Source organism: Camelus bactrianus, chromosome 7, assembly GCF_048773025.1.
Source record: "Camelus bactrianus isolate YW-2024 breed Bactrian camel chromosome 7, ASM4877302v1, whole genome shotgun sequence".
NCBI lineage: Eukaryota > Metazoa > Chordata > Mammalia > Artiodactyla > Camelidae > Camelus > Camelus bactrianus.
In genome coordinates, this window is record NC_133545.1 from 22759868 (window position 1) to 22778969 (window position 19102).

General features: G+C 35.5%; 1 protein-coding gene across 3 annotated transcripts in view; it reads left to right on the forward strand.

The window, feature by feature from the left end:
- The window catches only part of GRM8 (glutamate metabotropic receptor 8), a 678033-nt gene extending 666709 nt beyond the window's left edge, over window positions 1–11324 (forward strand). For 2 of the 3 annotated variants that reach the window (XM_010947580.3, XM_074367134.1), the window contains exons 10-11: window positions 4524–4770; window positions 10745–11324. In XM_010947580.3, the coding sequence (XP_010945882.1) occupies window positions 4524–4770; window positions 10745–10794 (297 nt within the window). In that variant the 3' untranslated portion in view covers window positions 10795–11324. Of the gene's footprint in view, window positions 1–4523; window positions 4826–10744 lie in introns of all 3 variants that reach the window. The other variant, XM_074367135.1, reaches the window with a different exon arrangement.
- The last annotated feature ends 7778 nt before the right edge of the window (window positions 11325–19102 follow it).

Here is a 19102-nt window from a genome sequence, read left to right on the forward strand (position 1 = left end):
TTACCTTAAAAAAAGTTGTAAGTGGTGGTGCCGGAATTTATGCTAAATTCTGCTTAAACATGTTCCTTCCTTACATGGCTCAAGTAATTGGAATATTCAACAGGTATACAAGAAAATCCATGAGTTTTTTGGAATCAAGTGTTCATTTTCAATCTTTCTATTTCTTCTTAAGTATGGGAGGTCTTGAGAACCCTATAATGCACGATGTTAAGAAGTTAGTTTCTCTAGAATGACAGGTGGCATTTTATTTCTTTGCTTATTTTGCTTTTCTTGCTTTCACTGAGGTTATATTATAATACATATGACATTTTCATTTCTTTACTCAAAGATGAAGTTAAAAAACTGAGTCTATTCACAGTCCAAGGCCCTGTAACAAATACTTGGTCACTGTAAGGTTTTGGATCTTAGGGTATAATTTTTGTAGAGATGCTTTTCATGTATTAAACTCACATTAAAATGTTTCGGGAGTTGTTTTAAGAGAGAGCACATAGTAAGATCGGCATTATGGTGTAATTTGCAGGTGTGGTGTCTAATGGAGAGCTTGGAACACTAAGCATAGTACTGTCTGATCCCAATGTCTGTGTTTATTACATCTTCTTTGGAGTTGGTTTGCTGAAAGAATAGACTGCAGTAATATATTTAATGTGGAAGCTAGCATTCCAGAATCTTCTTCATGCTTCACATTTAGCAAAATCAAATGTACTATGTATTACAGAAATTATTTTGAGTAAGGGTCAAAAATTATAATTTATATTTCTGGTAGCAGATAAAATTTGTAAGATTTTGAAGTAGGAAGGTATTTATGAATTATTGTGGGTATTATTTGGAGCAGTATTATATGTTTTGGCAAGACCAACAGATTAAGACATAGAAAAAGAAGCCAACTCATCAGTGTGGGTGTTCCCATCACTTTGTGGCTGTTTGACCTCTGGAGAGTTTTTGTCTGGTTTTTGTTTGTTTTTAAGTTAAATGGACTTGGCAGGGTCTGACTGGGACAAAACTGATAGTTACCTATTTGAGTGGCTTTGGAATATTTACGTGTGTGGTTTGCATTTGGCTCTGTCCGTTCCTTATCTTCGTGTTCTTTCTCTGTAGCCTATTTCCCGCGTAGCCTTTCTGCAGCAATGCTAGCTGGAGAATGAGCAGGAATTCAAAGAGGATTAACCAACACCTGAGAAGCTTATGAGTGTTCATAATAATGAGTTACTTAAACTGGGTGGCAAAGCTTAGGGAGGTTTATGTGGTTTAAAGGCACATATTCACATTTTATCAGGACCTTCTTAATTGTAGTAGATCTTTAATTCTCTCTAATTTAACACGGGTTTTCACTCGTTGGCAGGTAGCATGAGAGGTCAAGACATGTAGCAATGCATCACTTTGCTGAGGGATGTACTTGAATCATGTCTCTACTGAGGCTGTGATGCATGAGCCCAACGTAGAATCTGGATTCATAACTCATCATTTTGAATTTCTTACTTAAAACGTCATCAACTCTGATGTCCATTTGACAGAGTGGAAGGTTATGGAAAGCATAGTCTGTGTGATTTGTGTAAATCAAGGAGCTCTTGAAGAGTTTCAAAGATTTAAAAATAATGAGCAACATCTGAGTAATTATTGTATCTAGAATCTTGTATAATTTCTAAAAAAAAATATGTTACAGACTTTAAGGAACTTTATACCCATACTTTCATACTTTATATGAATTATTACAAATTTCATATAAATGATTATAGTCACATAGTTACACATTAGCAAGTGCTCCACTGTATTTATTTTTCAATGCATTAGTGCTTCGAAATAAAATTGAAATGTTATAATTAAGGTAAGATTTATCATGGAGGACTTCTTGGAGGAGGTAAATTTTAAAACAAACCAATCCTAAATGTCACCTTGTTGAAGGGTAGTCCTGTACTCATGAGAGGGTCTTAAGCAAAGGACAGCCTTAGTGGTAGATGAATTGAACAGTAAGCTTAGTAATCTACATGACATGATTTTTCATACAGTCTCTTTCTCTTTACTGGTGCCTTAAGTTCTCTTCATGGTTTGGACAGTTATTTACCTGAAGGCTTTGTCATCTGTTAAAAGGAATATTCTCCCCTAGGAAAAGGCAACCATAAGGCTCATTCAGGTATTTACCCTTGGAGGTAAATATATTTCAATTCTTTATTAAAATGGGTGCAATCAGTTTGGGAGATTGCCAGATACAATTTGGCAACTTCACATTTTCAGAGATATCATTAGAGTGAACAGGTATTAAAGAAGATCATAGATATGATAAAGGAGATAGATCTCTTAATAATCTTAAAACATGGTTTCTTTATAGCCTCAGTATCTGAAGTTATTTGGGAGAAATTATATTTTGAGCTTGGTATATGAAAAATGTAAATAGATCAAATATTTTTATTTTTAAAGATGTGATATATAACTACATGGAATATTATTTGACTCTTAAAAAGAGAAGGAAATCCCGCCATTTGTGACAACATGGATGAACCTCAAGGAAGTTATGCTAAGGGAAATTAAACAGATACAGAAAGACAAATACTGCATGATCTTGCTTATATGTGGAATCTAGAACAGTCAGACTCAGAATCAGAGTGAAGAACAGTGGTTACCAGAGACAGAGGGAAGGGAAAATGGGGAGATATTAGTTAAAAGGTACAAACTTTCATTTATACAAGAGGACTATGTTCTGGAGATCTAATATATAGTATAGTGACCACAGTTAACAACACTGTATTGTGTACTCGACCTTTTCTAAGAGGGGAGCACTTCAGTACCACCAAAAAAATAAAAAGAAAGGATGAAAGAAAGAAAATGGTAATTATGTGAGGTGATGGAATGTTAATTAACTATTTTAAAAATATGAAATGATATTTTTAATATGGGAATAAATGTTTTACAGCTTAATGTAAAATCCCCATTCATTTTTGTAAATATTAAGACTTCGGAGAGATTTCCTGCTGAGATTCCCTGAGCTTATGCCCAAGAGCCCAAGGTTCCTCCTTCATTCTCTCCTGCTGGTGAGGATACTTGGGTAACAAAATTCAAGATGGTCTCTTCTGTTTATGTCCAAAACCACAGATGTGGCAAGGTCTCATAGGATCACAGTCTCATGGGTTGTATTTAGAGGAAGTAAAATATCTGGTGGAAACAGATATATATAATGTCATATAAAATATATATAATGTCATATAAAATATATATAATGTCATATAAAAACGACAGAACTTCAGAGGTTGAAGTTGAGCCTCTCTCAGTTTGGTGAAGCCCTAAGCAGAGGTCCAAAGTCAGCAGAGAAGGGTAGAATTCAGGATTGATGCTATTCCTTACGCTTACTGTCACTAAGGTGAATCTGGTCCCGTGGGCACAGAGACCAAGCTAATCAGCCCACATTTCCACAGACACTGTCTGAAATCGTGACAAGATAAACTCCATCCGGTTTTCTCTCATCACTAGCCACTGGCAGTCCTGCAGGTTGCCGTGGTCATTTCATAATATATGCTTATCCAAACATCAAGTTGTACACCTTAAATATTTACAATTTTTATTTTTTGAATATACCTCAATAACCTTGGGGAAGGAAAGAAAGATTAAAATACTATCATGTTTGTTTTAAAATACTATCATGTTTGTTTTCATACCATCATGAAAAAGCCAAAAGCAGTGATTTTAGGTTTGGCTTTTTCAGCTCATTAACCTCTAGATTATAGGAGGAAAAATTTTCCAGAGGGACCTCTCTTTGTAAGTACCAGAGCAGTCAATTTCAGTGGAATAAGGATAAGGAATGAGCACAGGGGGAGGATTTTCAGAATGCAGATGTCAGGACCCTGTCTCCAAAGAGCACATTTCCAACCTGGAAGGAGGAAGTCATACACGTTTTCTAAAAACACTCACGTTTATTTTGATCTGATGCAATAATCATTGAGAAACCCTCCGGAATTGTCCTTTAGGGGGGCTGTTTAAAAAAAGATCAAGCCCTTATGACATGCTTGTGATTTATCAGGTTTGGAAGCTGGAATTAAGTAATTAGGTGAAGATGGCAAACACTGGCATTATTCAAGCAATAGTGTGCAATAGTGATGTTCTGGACTATTTCATTACCACTCTATTTCCATGATATGTAATTTACCTTCTAGGTGAAGTTTATTGCAAAGAATAACAGCTGACCCTGTGATATCTCCCTGAAGAAGGGCTGTATCATGTAAATTGTTAGCCTTTTGCTAGACTGGTTTTGCTCCTCTCCTTATATATGCTTAATTAAATCTAAAACGAACCTAAGCTCCATCAGCCTACTTGTTTGTTTGTTTTAAGGAATTGGGCTTCATAAACAATACAACTTCACCCACATTTGCAGGTGAGAATAAAGAAATGCTTGACTATAATTAAGGGCAATTTCGACAAGTACCTTCTAATGCACCTTTAGCAGAACAGCTGGAATGATTTCAGAAAATGGTTGTGTTATTTGCTTTACCTTAGATCAGGCTTACCAACATTGATTTTTTTTTCTTTTCCTCCCTCAGATGTACATCCAGACAACAACACTTACTGTCTCCATGAGTTTAAGTGCTTCGGTGTCTCTGGGCATGCTCTACATGCCCAAGGTTTATATTATAATTTTTCATCCAGAGCAGAACGTTCAGAAACGCAAAAGGAGCTTCAAGGCTGTGGTGACAGCTGCCACCATGCAAAGCAAACTGATCCAAAAAGGAAATGACAGACCAAATGGCGAGGTGAAAAGTGAACTCTGTGAGAGTCTTGAAACCAACAGTAAGTCATCCGTAGACTTTCCGATGGTCAAGAGCGGGAGCACTTCCTGACAGATGTACGTTGAACATCCTTCTAATTAGTCTTGGGGACTGTGCTTCCTGGTTCCAGGGGCATAGTGGTACTCGTACACCGTGAAACCATCGCAGCAGTCAGAACCATGCTCCTCTCCATAACATAAACACAAAATCTCTTTCACACAGTGTGACACTAGGGTCTCTCTTTTGAGGCATTACAGATCTTGAAGCTTATGACTATGCTCCATTTATAAAATTATCCTTCAGCACTTAGGAACTATTCTCCAGTTTTTGTTCATTCAGTATTCATCACTCTTCACTAGACTAATAGTTAACTAGTATTTTGGGAGCATGCTATGGAAGATCTTACACAAATAAACAACATGTTATTTAGGTATTTAGGGAAATGAGAAAACTGGTTAGCCAACATGTTAGGTTAAGTCATAGTTAATATTTGTTTTCCCCAAGTGGCCCCCTTCTTTGCCTTCCCTTGACTTCCTTCTTGAATATATTACAGTAATTAGAGCTCTTCTCTGAAAGCCTCATGACCCTGAAAATAGGACCTTTCCACAGCTACCACTCCACTTTTCCTTTCCTCACCTATCTTCCTTTTTCTATGATCATCCTTGAAAAAGCACATGATAATGATACCCTGGTACCAAACTAATCCAGTAGAGTTTAACTGAGCTATTCAAGTCCAGCTTGGTATCAATGGCAGAATAGTAAATAGACTGAAGCTATGTATTGCAAAATACCAGGAAGCTGAATACAGTGAAAAAACATATATCAAAGTTCTGTGGATGGTTCAAAAAGAAATAAAAGCTAAGATCTTTGCATTAGAGTGGCTTCCTGTCTTTGGGGAATACAACATAGGTATTTAATAATTAAGGATAAAACCCTTTGCAAAAATATCCTCTTCATTTCAGATTCCTCCAGCAGGCTGTATCCCCTATTCTCTGTACTTTTGACCCAAAGTACAGGGAACATTGAGCTGATTTTCTATGATTTAATTATCATAATAACTTACAGTCTTCGCTAGAGTCACAAACCTTCCCTTATATCAAGATTTCCGAATGAACATTATCTATGCTAATGCCACATATGTTGGACCATCCTTAGAAGATAAATATTGATTAATTAAATTTATTGGCTTCAATTACTATCAGACTTTTTGGAATTACTGGCCAGATCCTCTAGGAAGATGACCTTCACCTTATGACTATCAAATTTAGTCACTTGTAGACAAAGAATTTCATAAACACTCCCCACATATTCAGCCTTATGCAAGCATGAAACCTTGAGAAGGTGCAAGAGAAGGTAGAATAAGGATGGGTTTTGGTATCAAATCGTTATAATCCTCTCTGATTATAGGTAAGCAGTTTACTAATAGTGGGCCTATTTGAGCTTTTACCAAAAGATGTTACTTTAACTACTCTCAAAGACATCGGAGTAGATTGCTGGTGATTCCAGGGCAGAATTTTATCTGTGTTTTTCTGCCTTGAAAGCATCAGTGCAGTTAAAACCCACTGTAGGATGCCAATAAACTGGCCAATGATACGCTTTGAATACTGGCACTTCTCAATATGACTCATCAGATACACCTGTTTACCAGCAGCAACCCGGAAAAACTTTATATAATATGGTTGTAAATAGAAACAACCAAACGGACAGTAAAATAAATATCTGTAAATCCCAGACTCACCTCTGGAATGTGGTAAAGAAAAATATTAATTAGCTTTTCCCGCTTTTTTACAAAATAAATTGGTTCCCTGAAGGGAAAATTTCCAGTATTGATAAAGATCAATCCCAGGTTAATCTCATATATTTTATTTTCCTTCTATTATTTTCTACTGATGTTGAGATGGAAATTATATAGCATGTGTACATTTCCCTATTTTCTCTGCAATAAGAATGAAAGGTTACAAATGGGCGTATGCAGGGTAAGCCAGTAAATTCTGGAGGAGACAGATGCTCACCTTTGGAAGGTAAAAGAAAGTTAAAAAGGTGAACCAAGGTGAAGTCAATCACTACCTGAAAGAGGGTTAAATCGCACTTTGGAGACTTCAGTGTAGTGTTCATCTTTTCCAGGAGTGGTTTAGGTTGAATAAAATAGGCCTGATAAAGTGATTGTATTTTACACATTCAAGAGGGACAGTGTATGAAATCTTCACATATTCTTCTGCAATTCCGTGCCAGGTAACCACTGTCCACCTTTGCTCATTTACACGATGAGCTGTCATGGATTCCTTGTGTCTCTGTTCCCTCTACGACAGGTACTAATGGTTTGAATTGAGTCAAAAATCTTTCTAAAATCACATACTCTCTAAAAGTTCCAATTACTTGAGTAACTTAAATGCAATATTTTTCTTTTAGAAATGTGCCTTCTGTCTTTAGGAGCATAATAGAATCTTGGAAGAGCTTTTGCCATTCAACTCTCTGTAATTGGTACCGTGCCTCCAGACTCCAGACAGCAACTCCTCTCAAAATGGGTGGGGCCTATTCTCGCAAATCCAGGGCTGGTTTATCTGCTGGAACAGTATCCACATTGCTACATTCTCATACGTTCTGCTACCAGACTTTTGATAAACCACCATTACTACAATGAAGCAACAGTAACACAGATGACAGTGTTTGTCAACTGTAAATCACTGAATGAAGGTCAAAGTTCCATTGCTGCTATGAAAACATAGATTGGTCTGTGGTCAATAGAAAAGAGAAGACTTAAAATTCATAAACTATTGTTTTAGCATTCCATTTTTTTCCCCCATACGTTAAGGATTTTGATAATTATGGCTACTATTCTACAGTTAGGTTTTTTTTTTTTTCTGACCAATTAAGTGTGTATTTATAATATACATGCAGTGTTTTTCCTTTATAGACATGGTACCTTACAGGTCTATTAAACTAGAAATTTCCTCTTAAAGATGGCTTATTAATGCCAGACATTCTGATCTCATATTTAAGCTTTTAAAGGTTCTAAATCTACACAGAATAAATATAAGCAATGTGAAGCTGGAAGGGAGACCAAATGAATCCATGTTAATGACTGAATTTGCAGAATACCACATTTTACACATAAAAGGTCAAATGTTGTATCATAAAAGTGTGGAAAGAGTTAGAAACAAAGTTGATACGTATGAATTTTACCAACTGTACCCAATTAACAAATGCTGTGACATGGTGTTCCTTAGGCTGTGTCCGTGAATAATTCATGAAAGCAGCTGCTGCTGGAGGTAGATCGGCTTTCTCTAGCTTATGAACACAGTGTGGGGTGTGCAGGAAACTCACTGCTGCTGTGTTCAAAATTGATCTTCATGTAAGCTTGTTCATCACCAGATGCTCAGATGTACGTCTCTGATCCCTTTTGCTCTTAATACTTCTGGGATAGAAGTAAAAGTATCACCGTTGTCACGAAAATATACAGACATAGCTTGCTTTACTGTGCTTCATGCTATTGCGTTTCGCAGGTACTGCATTTTGTCATAAAATGAGCGTTTGTGGCAACCCTGGGTTCTCAGATGATGCTTAGCACTTTTTAGCAATAATGTATTTTTGTCTAAGGTACGCACACTGTATTTTTAGACATAATGCGATTACACACTTAATAGACCACAGGATAGTGTAAACATAACTTTTATACGCACTGGAAAGCCAAAAAAGTTCGCGTGACTCACTTATTACAATATTCACTTTATTGCTGTGGTCTGAAATCGAACCCACAGTACCTTTGAGGTATGCCTGTAGATTGGCCTGTGGTTAACAGAAAAGAGAAAACATGAAATTCAAAAATGCTATTGTTTTAGCATCCCTCTTTCTTTCCTCTTGCAAGGAAAAAACTAAGATTCTCGAAAGCTACCTGCCATTCACAAAGTTTGCCCCTTACCATTGTTTTAATGTTGACTAAATCATCAGTTTCCAAAGCCTTGAGTCCCTTTTCTATTAGTAAAATGAACATTACTTTCCTTTTGTAAATTATAGTCTCATTTCTTAATAGAATTCTACCATCTTTTTCCCTGGAGGTCACTTCCAGGAGTTCAAAAAGTGAAGTATGAATTTCTTCACGAATTTCTAATTAGCTTTAGAATCTTCAAGTTGGTATGATCCTTGAAGATTAACATCTGAATATCATCTTCTTCAAGGTCTTTTGGCTCTTGTTCCTGTTTCAACCATAATTTTTCTTTCTAGTTATCGACAAATTTGATAACTATTCCTTACATTTTTAAGTTGCTGTTAAAGATATTAAATAGGGCGTGAAGTTGAGCAATATTTTTAGGGTTCGTTTTTCTAACTCTTATGAAAATTTTTCTTCATCTCATCTCAAAGATTATATGAAAGTCTTTCAAAAACATGGTTGAAGTACAGATTTTATTTTCCTAGAAAAAAATTCAAGGCCTATGAGCATATTATATAAATTAGAAATAAAAATAAAATACAAAAGTAGGGATCATAAAAATCATTCTGTTTCACTTCACACAACACTGAATGTAACAGACACCTTACCTTTTGGAAAGGAAACTAGAAAAGTGGCATTCCATATTGATTCTCCAAGACAACAGCCATTCCCCTGCCTCCATCTTCACAAAAACCCAACACTGTGGATTGTGGACCAGTGGTGAAACTGAGGCCTGATGACCTGGTTCAGTGACCTTTCTTTCACTCATTTTGTAGAAAGAGAATGTCATTTACAACCAGGTCTAAGATCCACTTCCTTTCTACTGTGCCACACTAATAACCTAACGTGAGCAACGTAGATAAGATAAGCAGATACGTCACCTGTTTTTGGCACAAAGCTCATAATATTCAATAAAATAAAAAATAGCAAAAACATCTACAGCTAGCACTTCCTGGGCTATCTGCAATAGTTTTAGTGATTGTGGACTTTGTATGATCTCAGTTGCTGGTAACAACTTGTCTGGTCAATTTTCAGTGTTTATGTACACTGAAATAAAATGAGTCTGATTGCCAATTATTTCAGAGAAGAGACTTTACAATTATCTTATTCAATGTTCAAGAACTAAGTTATTGTCTATAAATCTGTTTCACCCTGAATTGGATTTATGTAGTGAAATACATACGTGTTTTGCATTTTTTGTCTTTCTTCTTATGATTATTCATTCTGAGTTTCACTGAAAAATAGGACATCACATTTTCACTTTAGAACAGAGATTTTGTTCCATCACATCTTTCAAAAACCCAAAGGGATTATTTGGATTTAGATTTGTATTTCTGGAACTTTAAGTATGAGTATAAATTTGACTTAGAACATTTTCTTATTCATATCTTCTAATAATTTTATAATACTTAGTTTTACTCCATAGTAAGTTGGTACCAGAACAGTTAAATATTCATTTCCTTCTTTGCGTCTTTATTTACTTTTTTAAACATCTCCATTTGTATCCTTTGCATGAAACCAGACCATAAACATATGTTGGCAATACACATGGATATTTCACTGTGTTCACTTCTAGAGTCTTAGAGTATTATTTTTAGATGGAAGATACATTCATTCTCAAAGCATAACAAATTATGACTAACTTTTTTTTTTGTCATCAAATCAGACTCAAACAATTGAGGTCTTTAATTTGGATTGTAAAAAAAATATTTTTTTTGTATTTTATAGAATAATTTATAATCTTTTCTTTCATTTTTTTAATATTGTAAATGTTAATCAAAATACACACTGAAATTGAATTTCACCTAAATTTATTAAAAAATAGGACATTCACATTTTTAGTTTTCTGCTAAACATCTATACTAGAAATGAGACTAGTGGTTTTACAGATTAAAACTTCTGCATTTTTGTTTCTACAATCGTTGAATTCCTACAGCATGGTTTAAAGTAACATGTTGTAAAGACTATGTATCATAAAAATAGCCATTCCAAGATTTGAACTTTAAAATCATTTTAGCAAAATAATTTATTATTATGTACTATAATTTGTCTTAATTTGTCTTAACAGCTTCCTCTACCAAGACGACATATATCAGCTACAGCAATCATTCAATCTGAAACAGGGAAATGATACAATGTGAAGAACTCTGGTATGTGATCTTAAACAATGAATGGTGACACCGCCAAAAACTCACTCCTGGAGATCTCTGTAGACTACAATCAATCAAATCAATAGTCAATCTTGTAAGGAACAAAAAGTAGCCACAAACCAAAAGTATCAATACAGGGAGTGAAGAAACCTGTGTTATACAATACAACCAATGAGTGTCAAGCTAAATTATTGCTTACTCACGAGCAGTTTAAAAAAAAAATCACAAAGGGAAAACTAATGTTAGCTTGTGAAAAAAAAAATGCTGTTGAAATAAACCATGTCTGATGTTATTCTTGTAAGTATTTTTCTGTGATTGTGAGAACTCCCGTTCCCGTCCCACATTGTTCAACTTGTATAAGACAATGAATCTGTTTCTTGTAATGGCTGACCGGATTGAAGCCCTGGGTTGTGCTAAAAATAAATGCAATGGTTGACGCATGCGATTTTTTATACAAATAATTTATTTCTAATAATAAAGGAATGTTTTGCAAATGTTGAGAGTTGTTTCGTTCCAGTTTTAAAGCCAGGGACAACTCTTTCCAGCTGGCACTTCTGCTGTGATTTAACTCCTGCTGTAAAAGCCCTGGTGTGCCAAGAAAATACTGTTTCCTCGAGGAATGTGTTTTTGTACATTCGTGTGTTTGTGAAGAAGATTGTCTCTTATTCCTATATGAAAAAGAATTATTTGTGTAAGATTTTGTGACTATCCCAAGATTTATATAGTAGCTTTTCATAGTAATTGCTTCTTTTATGAAGAATCAAGGCTTGAGGTAAACTGTTTCAGGTATCATAATTAACAAATGATGAGTTAAACTTGACTTGGGAGACTATAATATGAAAATCGCCATCTAAAAGTATATCCAAGAGTCACTGAAATTCTCCATTTTCCAAGTCAAACTTTTGCATAATGAAATATTCCAAGGTATGTAATATTTTTTTTTTTCTCACCTGGGCCTACTATCCACTGAAATCAGTGAAGTAATGGGCCTTCCCCAGTACATTCCTCAAAGCACAGAATTAGCATATTTATTCCCTTGGCATCACTAAAGAAACCACAGTTCAGATGATATGTCAATGCTTTCTTATTTTCCAAATGAAAACATTCATTGGTTCATAGAACAGCATCATTAAAAAGAGTGAAAACAGGAAGCCTGTGTCATGCTAATAAACCACGCTAGGATGGATAAAGGAGCCTGTTAAAGGCTTTCAAATCTGCTACCATTTTCATCATGGGCTTCTCTATTCCATACAATCCCAGACATCCATCAAGTCAATGGGTCTCTACAATCATTTTGTTAGTAAATGTTCTCTCTGCTGAGTTAGCTTGGATGGCTCATTGCACTCTTTATAGATATAAAGAGCTATCTGTGCTCCGGAGCTTCAGCCCAGATATTGACAGTCACTTTATTTAATAGGGAGAGTTGACGTAGCATAGCTCAGGCTTCATCAACATATAGTAACATTTCCTAGACACCTGCCCAGACAGAGAGCTGCACACAGAAGGAAATGTGTACTTATTGGCCTTTCGTTGAGTTTCTCCTAATAGTATTTGTGGTTTGTAGATAATATTTAAATTAAGAGTGAGAGTATTGCTTTCAGTTTTCGGATAATCTGAATTACTGATAAATATAATCCTGTAATCAGGATCGTTACCCCACCTCTAGGTGTGCCTTTCTAGATAAGACCTAGCTTAAAACAAAACTAACTCATAACTGCATATTTAGGATATTTGTTGTGCCATGTAGCTCAGTCCTAATAGCCATACCAAGAAAAGTAATTATAATTGTATTTTAATTTTTAAATTGATAGTTTTCTTCGTATTGGAGATTATGAATCATTTTTAAGATTTTTTTTTAAAACTAGTATCCATGTTTGGTTGAGAAAAATGCTTGAATTTTATGAGCCTTGCATTTCATACAGAGAGTAAAATTCAAGTAAACAGTCATATTTCATTTACTAATTGATTCTAGTCAGGGTAAGTGGATGCAACAGGGTGATTATGAGAGCAAAGCTGGCTCTCAGGCCAAAGGAGGGTTATTGTTGCTATTATTATGTTTCCTTTTAAGGCTTTAGGAAGAAAAATAAAACACTAAGCAAAATTTGTGACATTTCAAAATTGTTCTTCCTATTATAAGCTTACCAATCGGTTGTCTTTCCTAAGTACTTTCATAAATAATGGCCATTATTTGGTGTTCTACACAATTTATTTAGCTCATCATAGAGTTGAATAATAGTTCTCATAGATTTACATATGCCAATCATCCTTTATAACAGTATCTCAGTGGGAAATTCTCTTCTTGATGAAACTATCACCCTCCCCAGGCAGTGGGAGGATAACCTCCCTCAACCTCTTACAGTAGGAGCTGGAACATTTTGACCTCCACTGTGTTTATTTTCTCAGGGATTTTGCTGAGGCCTCAGGAGATAGACATATAGGCTGGGACAATGTGGGGGGGCATCCTGTAAGAAGGATTTAGCACGTGCTACGAGTGGTTCATAAGTCCCATGCTTTAAAACGAACTGCCTGTGTATTAGAGATAAGCAAATGCAAAGTTGTGTGGAAAAAATATAGTATTATATTCTTTAGAATCGACCTTGTGTTTTATTCCGGCCAAGAAATGTCACATCTAATCTCAGCATGCCAGAGGGAATGCTAAAAATGTAGCCTACGGTAATATTCAGCAAATGTCATTAGTAGACAATAAGCGATTTATTAGTGTGACCTTGAGCCGACCAAACTTGACCTCAACTTAAAAAAAAAAAAATTTAGCTTATACTAGCTAACATTTAAAGGCATCTCAATCAATGGTAGTTGATCTGGCACAAACTAATTTTATTTTTAAGGAAAACTACTCATAAATTTAAACTGGAAGGATGACCATTGGAACATGAATAGGAACTAAATGAATAACTTAATTTTTAGTGTTTGTCAGAAATTTTTACAGAAAGTTTAGCATTTCAGATGAACAGGATTTTAATTTAAATACCACATTACAGGAAATCTCACGAAGAATAAAAGTTTGTGTCATTTATATTCCCTTTCCCGTTAACTCTATATTCTTTATTATTTACCAATGACAGTGGAGAAAGAATATTAACACTTTTCTAAATTATGTTAGCCAACACTGATATTCAGTCAGCAAGTGGAAGAAATGACATTCTTAAACTCCATTATGCAACCTTACCAATTTTTCTCATTTCATTTATTTAATTTCCTTATCAGTATTTCATCCATCTTTTAGAATAAAATTGCTAAAAATAACAATAACTTTTCATGAAAGGATGAATAATAAATAAAACTAAATTATAGAATATTTTAATTACATATAAAATAATCTATAGAAATGCTTCTTTTTTGCCTATATTATGGTTTTCCTTTAATGGAGATATGAATAATGAAGAAACATTTGACCATAGCTAGAAGAAAACATTTCCTTAAGAAATGATGTCCAAAAATGTTCAGAAACTTGCTGACAGTCTTGGAAAGTGTCATATTATATTAGCAAAAAGCAGAACAATTGTTTTAAAAAAAAACATTGTTTATGAGTGTTCTATTTTAGTGTTTTCTTTACAAATTTTTTTTTGTAGCATAACCTTTAATGATGTTATGACTTTTGGGTGCCATTATTTTTTAACTTTACCCTTCATGGGACATACCGAGTACTTTTCACTCTGTTGAACTTAGTGTATTATAAATTTAAAGCCTTGTATTTTGACTTACAAATCTACTTTCAGAGTGATGAGGATAGAAAAAAAATAGAAATCTGACCTATTAAATATTTATTTTTCTAGTTGTCTAATGCCTAACTAAGTAGTTTAGGCAAAGCTAATTTTGACAAATAACTTGTTACAAAGTCATGAAGGCCAAGCATGGATTGGGACCTATTAAAAGAAAAGAACTGGCCATGTCATGACTTGGATGGGAGGCAGGGGTGACGTGGTTATAGAAATCAGGAAAGACAAATGATCAGTGTGATGTATCAGATTCTGAAGTTAGCATATGAAATTATTTACCAATGTACTAAGTCCCATTAGGTAAGTTCACTGGAGCATAGGATGATCTTGAGAGCTAATAAAAGTTGTCAGACTATTAATTATGAAGTATAATTCTGAAAGAATTAAAAATATAACTTTCATACAGAAGTAAAATGAACAAGTCAAGGATTTTATTCAACTTACTTACTAATGAGAGAACCAGTAAGATGTTAGAACTAGTACAGAGAGCATTTGAGAAGTTGACATATATATACTTAATACATGTAAATATTGGGGTAAATCAGAGGAGTAGCTATAAAACTAGTTTAGTGTCTTAAGACATAATAAACCATAAACTGAGAGGTTATCTCTTCCATTGGACAGACATTATTTGAATCTACTGGGTAAAAGTTGACAAATTAACCCCTGCATCTACAGAGCTATAAAATAGCCATGTTGACAGAAATTCAAACGTAGTACTGTACTAAGATGAATCACCATTACTATCTTTTGCCTATTTCCAGGTTTTGGATAATTTTTGTAAGTTCTATTTTGTTTGATTTCCCCTTAATTCAAGCATTGCATTGGCAGTATCCGGACAATAAGCATCAGAAACATACTTAATATCATAGTAAGACAATCCAAGTTAGTAATGGAAGGGTCCTGTTTTAATTATTCTTCCCTATCTTTACTCTTTACTATGTGTGCAATTCAGAAGCTGGATTGAATAAGATGATATGGACGATAAGGATGATAAATGTGAATGAATGTATAGCTGCCTTCAGCTAACAGTTCCCTGTCTGGCAGTTCCACAAATAATCTGTGAAAATATGACTTCTTCCTTTTGTTCCCTAAGTATTGTCTTCTCTAGGAGGTATTTCTTCTCCCTTTTTGTAGTATATTACCCTAAAAGGGCAAATTAGCTTTCCAGGTATCCTCAAAGATGTCCAGCCTTGGATCATTTACCCCATCTCCATGCATACCTTCTGTTTGTCATTGGCTGTTAACACTGGCCCATCCCAACAGGTCTTTTCTCAGATTCTGCCACTGGCATCTTCTGGGCAAGAGAAGCAAGAATGAAGTCTTCCCAGTGAAAGGGCAGGAGTTGGCAAGGGGAAAGGTATGATGAATAGAACTCCAGTTTTCCACAAATATTCTAGAAAAAACAAACCCCCATCCACCTCTCACTTCCCACTTGAGGCTCTGCAGAGCAGGTTAACGGTGAGTGTAGGGCCATGGCACACTCTTTCTATGTGGAACCAATGTTCTGAATGGAGTCCTAGAGCACTGGTGCTCAATGAGAATCTTTACTAATCTCCTGGACCAAGGAAGGAAAAGCAATCTTAGGAAGGAGAATTATAAAATAGATGAAATGTGGCTTACTGACTTTTTTTTTCCCTCATAATGTTCTTGAACTTCTTCAAGATGGCATCCAGTTGACCAATAGCCTCTACATAGGTACTCGGAGATCCACTTTTCCCATTTTTCTATGTTTGGACCCACTAATATTTTGCTGTGCTCCAATGCCTCAATCCTAAATTACTTTTCTGTGTCAAAGTTGTCCCCACAGACAACACACAGATTATCAAATAGGCATATCAAAGGCCTCTAGAGAAGCTACTACAGCTGGATTTTAAGTTATAAAATATACATTTAAGATAGTTGAACCACTCACTTTATTTAGAATCTATTTATGGAGGACCTGCAATGTAGCAGAAGCTGTAGGTGCTGAGAATACAACAGCAGACAAAAACAAAACACCAACCCTGGTCCCCAAGGCATTTATATTTCTGTAGAAGACATAAGTAATAAACAACATAAATGTATAAATGCAGGGTGTGTATGACAGTGATAAATATTGATGAGAAAAAAATCGGAAAATGGATGGGAAATAGGTTAAGAAGTAACATTTCTAAAGTAGAGTACAGGGTGGAAATTTTCAGTAGGATTGCTAGGGAAGATGATATTTGATTTGAAGCCTGAAGAAAAGGAGGGACTGATGTACACAGTGACCTGGGGAAGAGAATTCTAAGGCAGAGGGACAGCAAGGAAATTGGTGCCAAGGCGGGAGCATATCTAGAGCAGGATATGGTAAAGGGGTGGCGTGGGGTGGGAGTGCTAGACCTTGAAGAGCCTTGTAGGTCATTGAAAGAACTGGAACTTTTACCCTGGCTACTGGGAGACCATCACAGGGTTTTGAGCAAAGGAGTGGCATAATGGGTCTTAATTTTAACTGAGTCTTTCTGATTGCTGTAGTGAGATGAGATTGACTAGCTTCAAGGAGGCAATGGCAGAAACACAGACATGGGTGAGAGATTCTTGGATGATCCAGAGTAGACATGATCATGGATTGGCCTGACTAAAGCAGTGGAGGTGATGAAAGGTGGTTAAAGTCTATGTATTTGAACGGAAAAAAATCTTCCTAATTTGCTGATGCATTAGATGTGGTTGAGAGAAAAGGATGATTCCAAGGCTTTTGACTTAAGTAACTTGAAAGGATTGTGTTACTATTTATGGAGACGAGGAGACTGTGGAAAGAGTGAATTGAAGGAAATGTAATTCATACTAATGCATGAATGTCCAATATTTCTTCCCACTCGGGTTCCTTGATTTGCATTTTTAAAGATGCGTGGATCATCAACTATAATAACTTTAGAAATCCTGGGATAAATCTGGGGATAGGAAATATTCTGAGAACGAGCATTTGTTCCCTCCCAGATATTTTCGGCAAGATCTCAGATCATCTCCTGATGTCACCAAATCCTTCTCTCTTCTCTCACCTCCCTCTTCCAAGCTAAACCCTGAGTTGAATTGTTTTTCTTCCTGGCTTCTCTCCACAACACTTATCTACCTCCCGACGCCTACCCTGCCAGCTCTTTTGTGGTATTTTACATTGTGTTTGGTTATTGTTGTAGTTGTTGTTATTGTGTTGTTGTTTCTCCAGGAATGGCCTGTGAGATTTTGGATCAACTTTAATCTCTCAATTTCTGTTTCTTTGGTTTCTGAGTTATTTTAAAGTGAATGAGGCTCCTCAAAATCTACCCCAGGACTATTATTTTTACCGCCATTCTCTTATCTCAATCAAGACTCTCTCTTTGTCCAAGAAGGTCAGCTGCCTTCTTAAGAAGCATCCCTATCTGCCTGAAATAGAGGATAGGTAAATAAAGGGGATATTGCCTGAGGTTATAATAAATATTAAGGGGCGACATGAGTATACTGCTTTAGTTATGTTTTCTTCTAGTATACAAACTCCCTATTTCTCAAGGGCTTGCCTTTAAAAAATTTGATTATTTAATTCATTCAATCATTCACTTATTCTTTCAATAAGAACAATGTGAAAATCATATATTAATTCTTGTGTGGAGATGCAAAGAGCTTACGAGCTGGGAGTGACAATAAGACACCTAATAATGATAACAAATACAAGAATTATAATAAATTGCAATTGCTATGATTATGACGCTCTGTCAGACAGCTTTCTATGTGCTGTACTGGGGTAAGTCTTGCAACAGCCCTATGGGGTAGGTACTATTTATTACTCCTGTTTGTAGATGATGACATGGAGAGAAAGACTGATCAGCTAACTTGCGGGAGATCATGTATCACATAGGTGTGGAGCTTGTACAGAGCTGTGTATTGGACAGAATGTGTCACCTGAGAGTCAGGACACAACCCTATAGGGGTCAGCTGGGAATATTAGACACAAGTCTATTCCTGTTGCTGGAATCCTTTGATTTGGCTTCTGATATTAGCATGCTATGCATTATGACCTGTTCTAGGAGAGCTATCTAACCTTCCTAACTTCGGGAAAGACATTTTGATGAAGGATATCAAAATATCTTTGGGTAAATTCAAGTTAGTGTCAACTTTTTTTATTTGCTTGAAAGTTTAAATTTTTATTCTGAGTTGCCTCTAATGTGCAGTTTTTAAAGTTATCGGTGTACATCATAGGACCAGACACAGAATGTGTGCCTTTTCCTTCATGGTTCATGGTTTGTTATATTTCATTTAAAATGTCTCAAATGCTATGAAAGAAATAAAATGAAAAGACCACTTGAGGGACTTACTTACAACTTACTGATAAGTTCACACAAATCAACCTAGTTTTATACTTTACTGTATTATTTAGAAGTTCACTCAAATCACTTATAAATGTGTTCTCACACTTTAAGGATGGCAGGCCATGATTGATTCTTTCATGTGCAAGTAGTTTCTTAAGTTAACTACTGCATGATCTCCTTTCTAAGATACAGACATTAGTGTCATAACATCTCACAGGAAGGAAGATCAAAGCTGAAA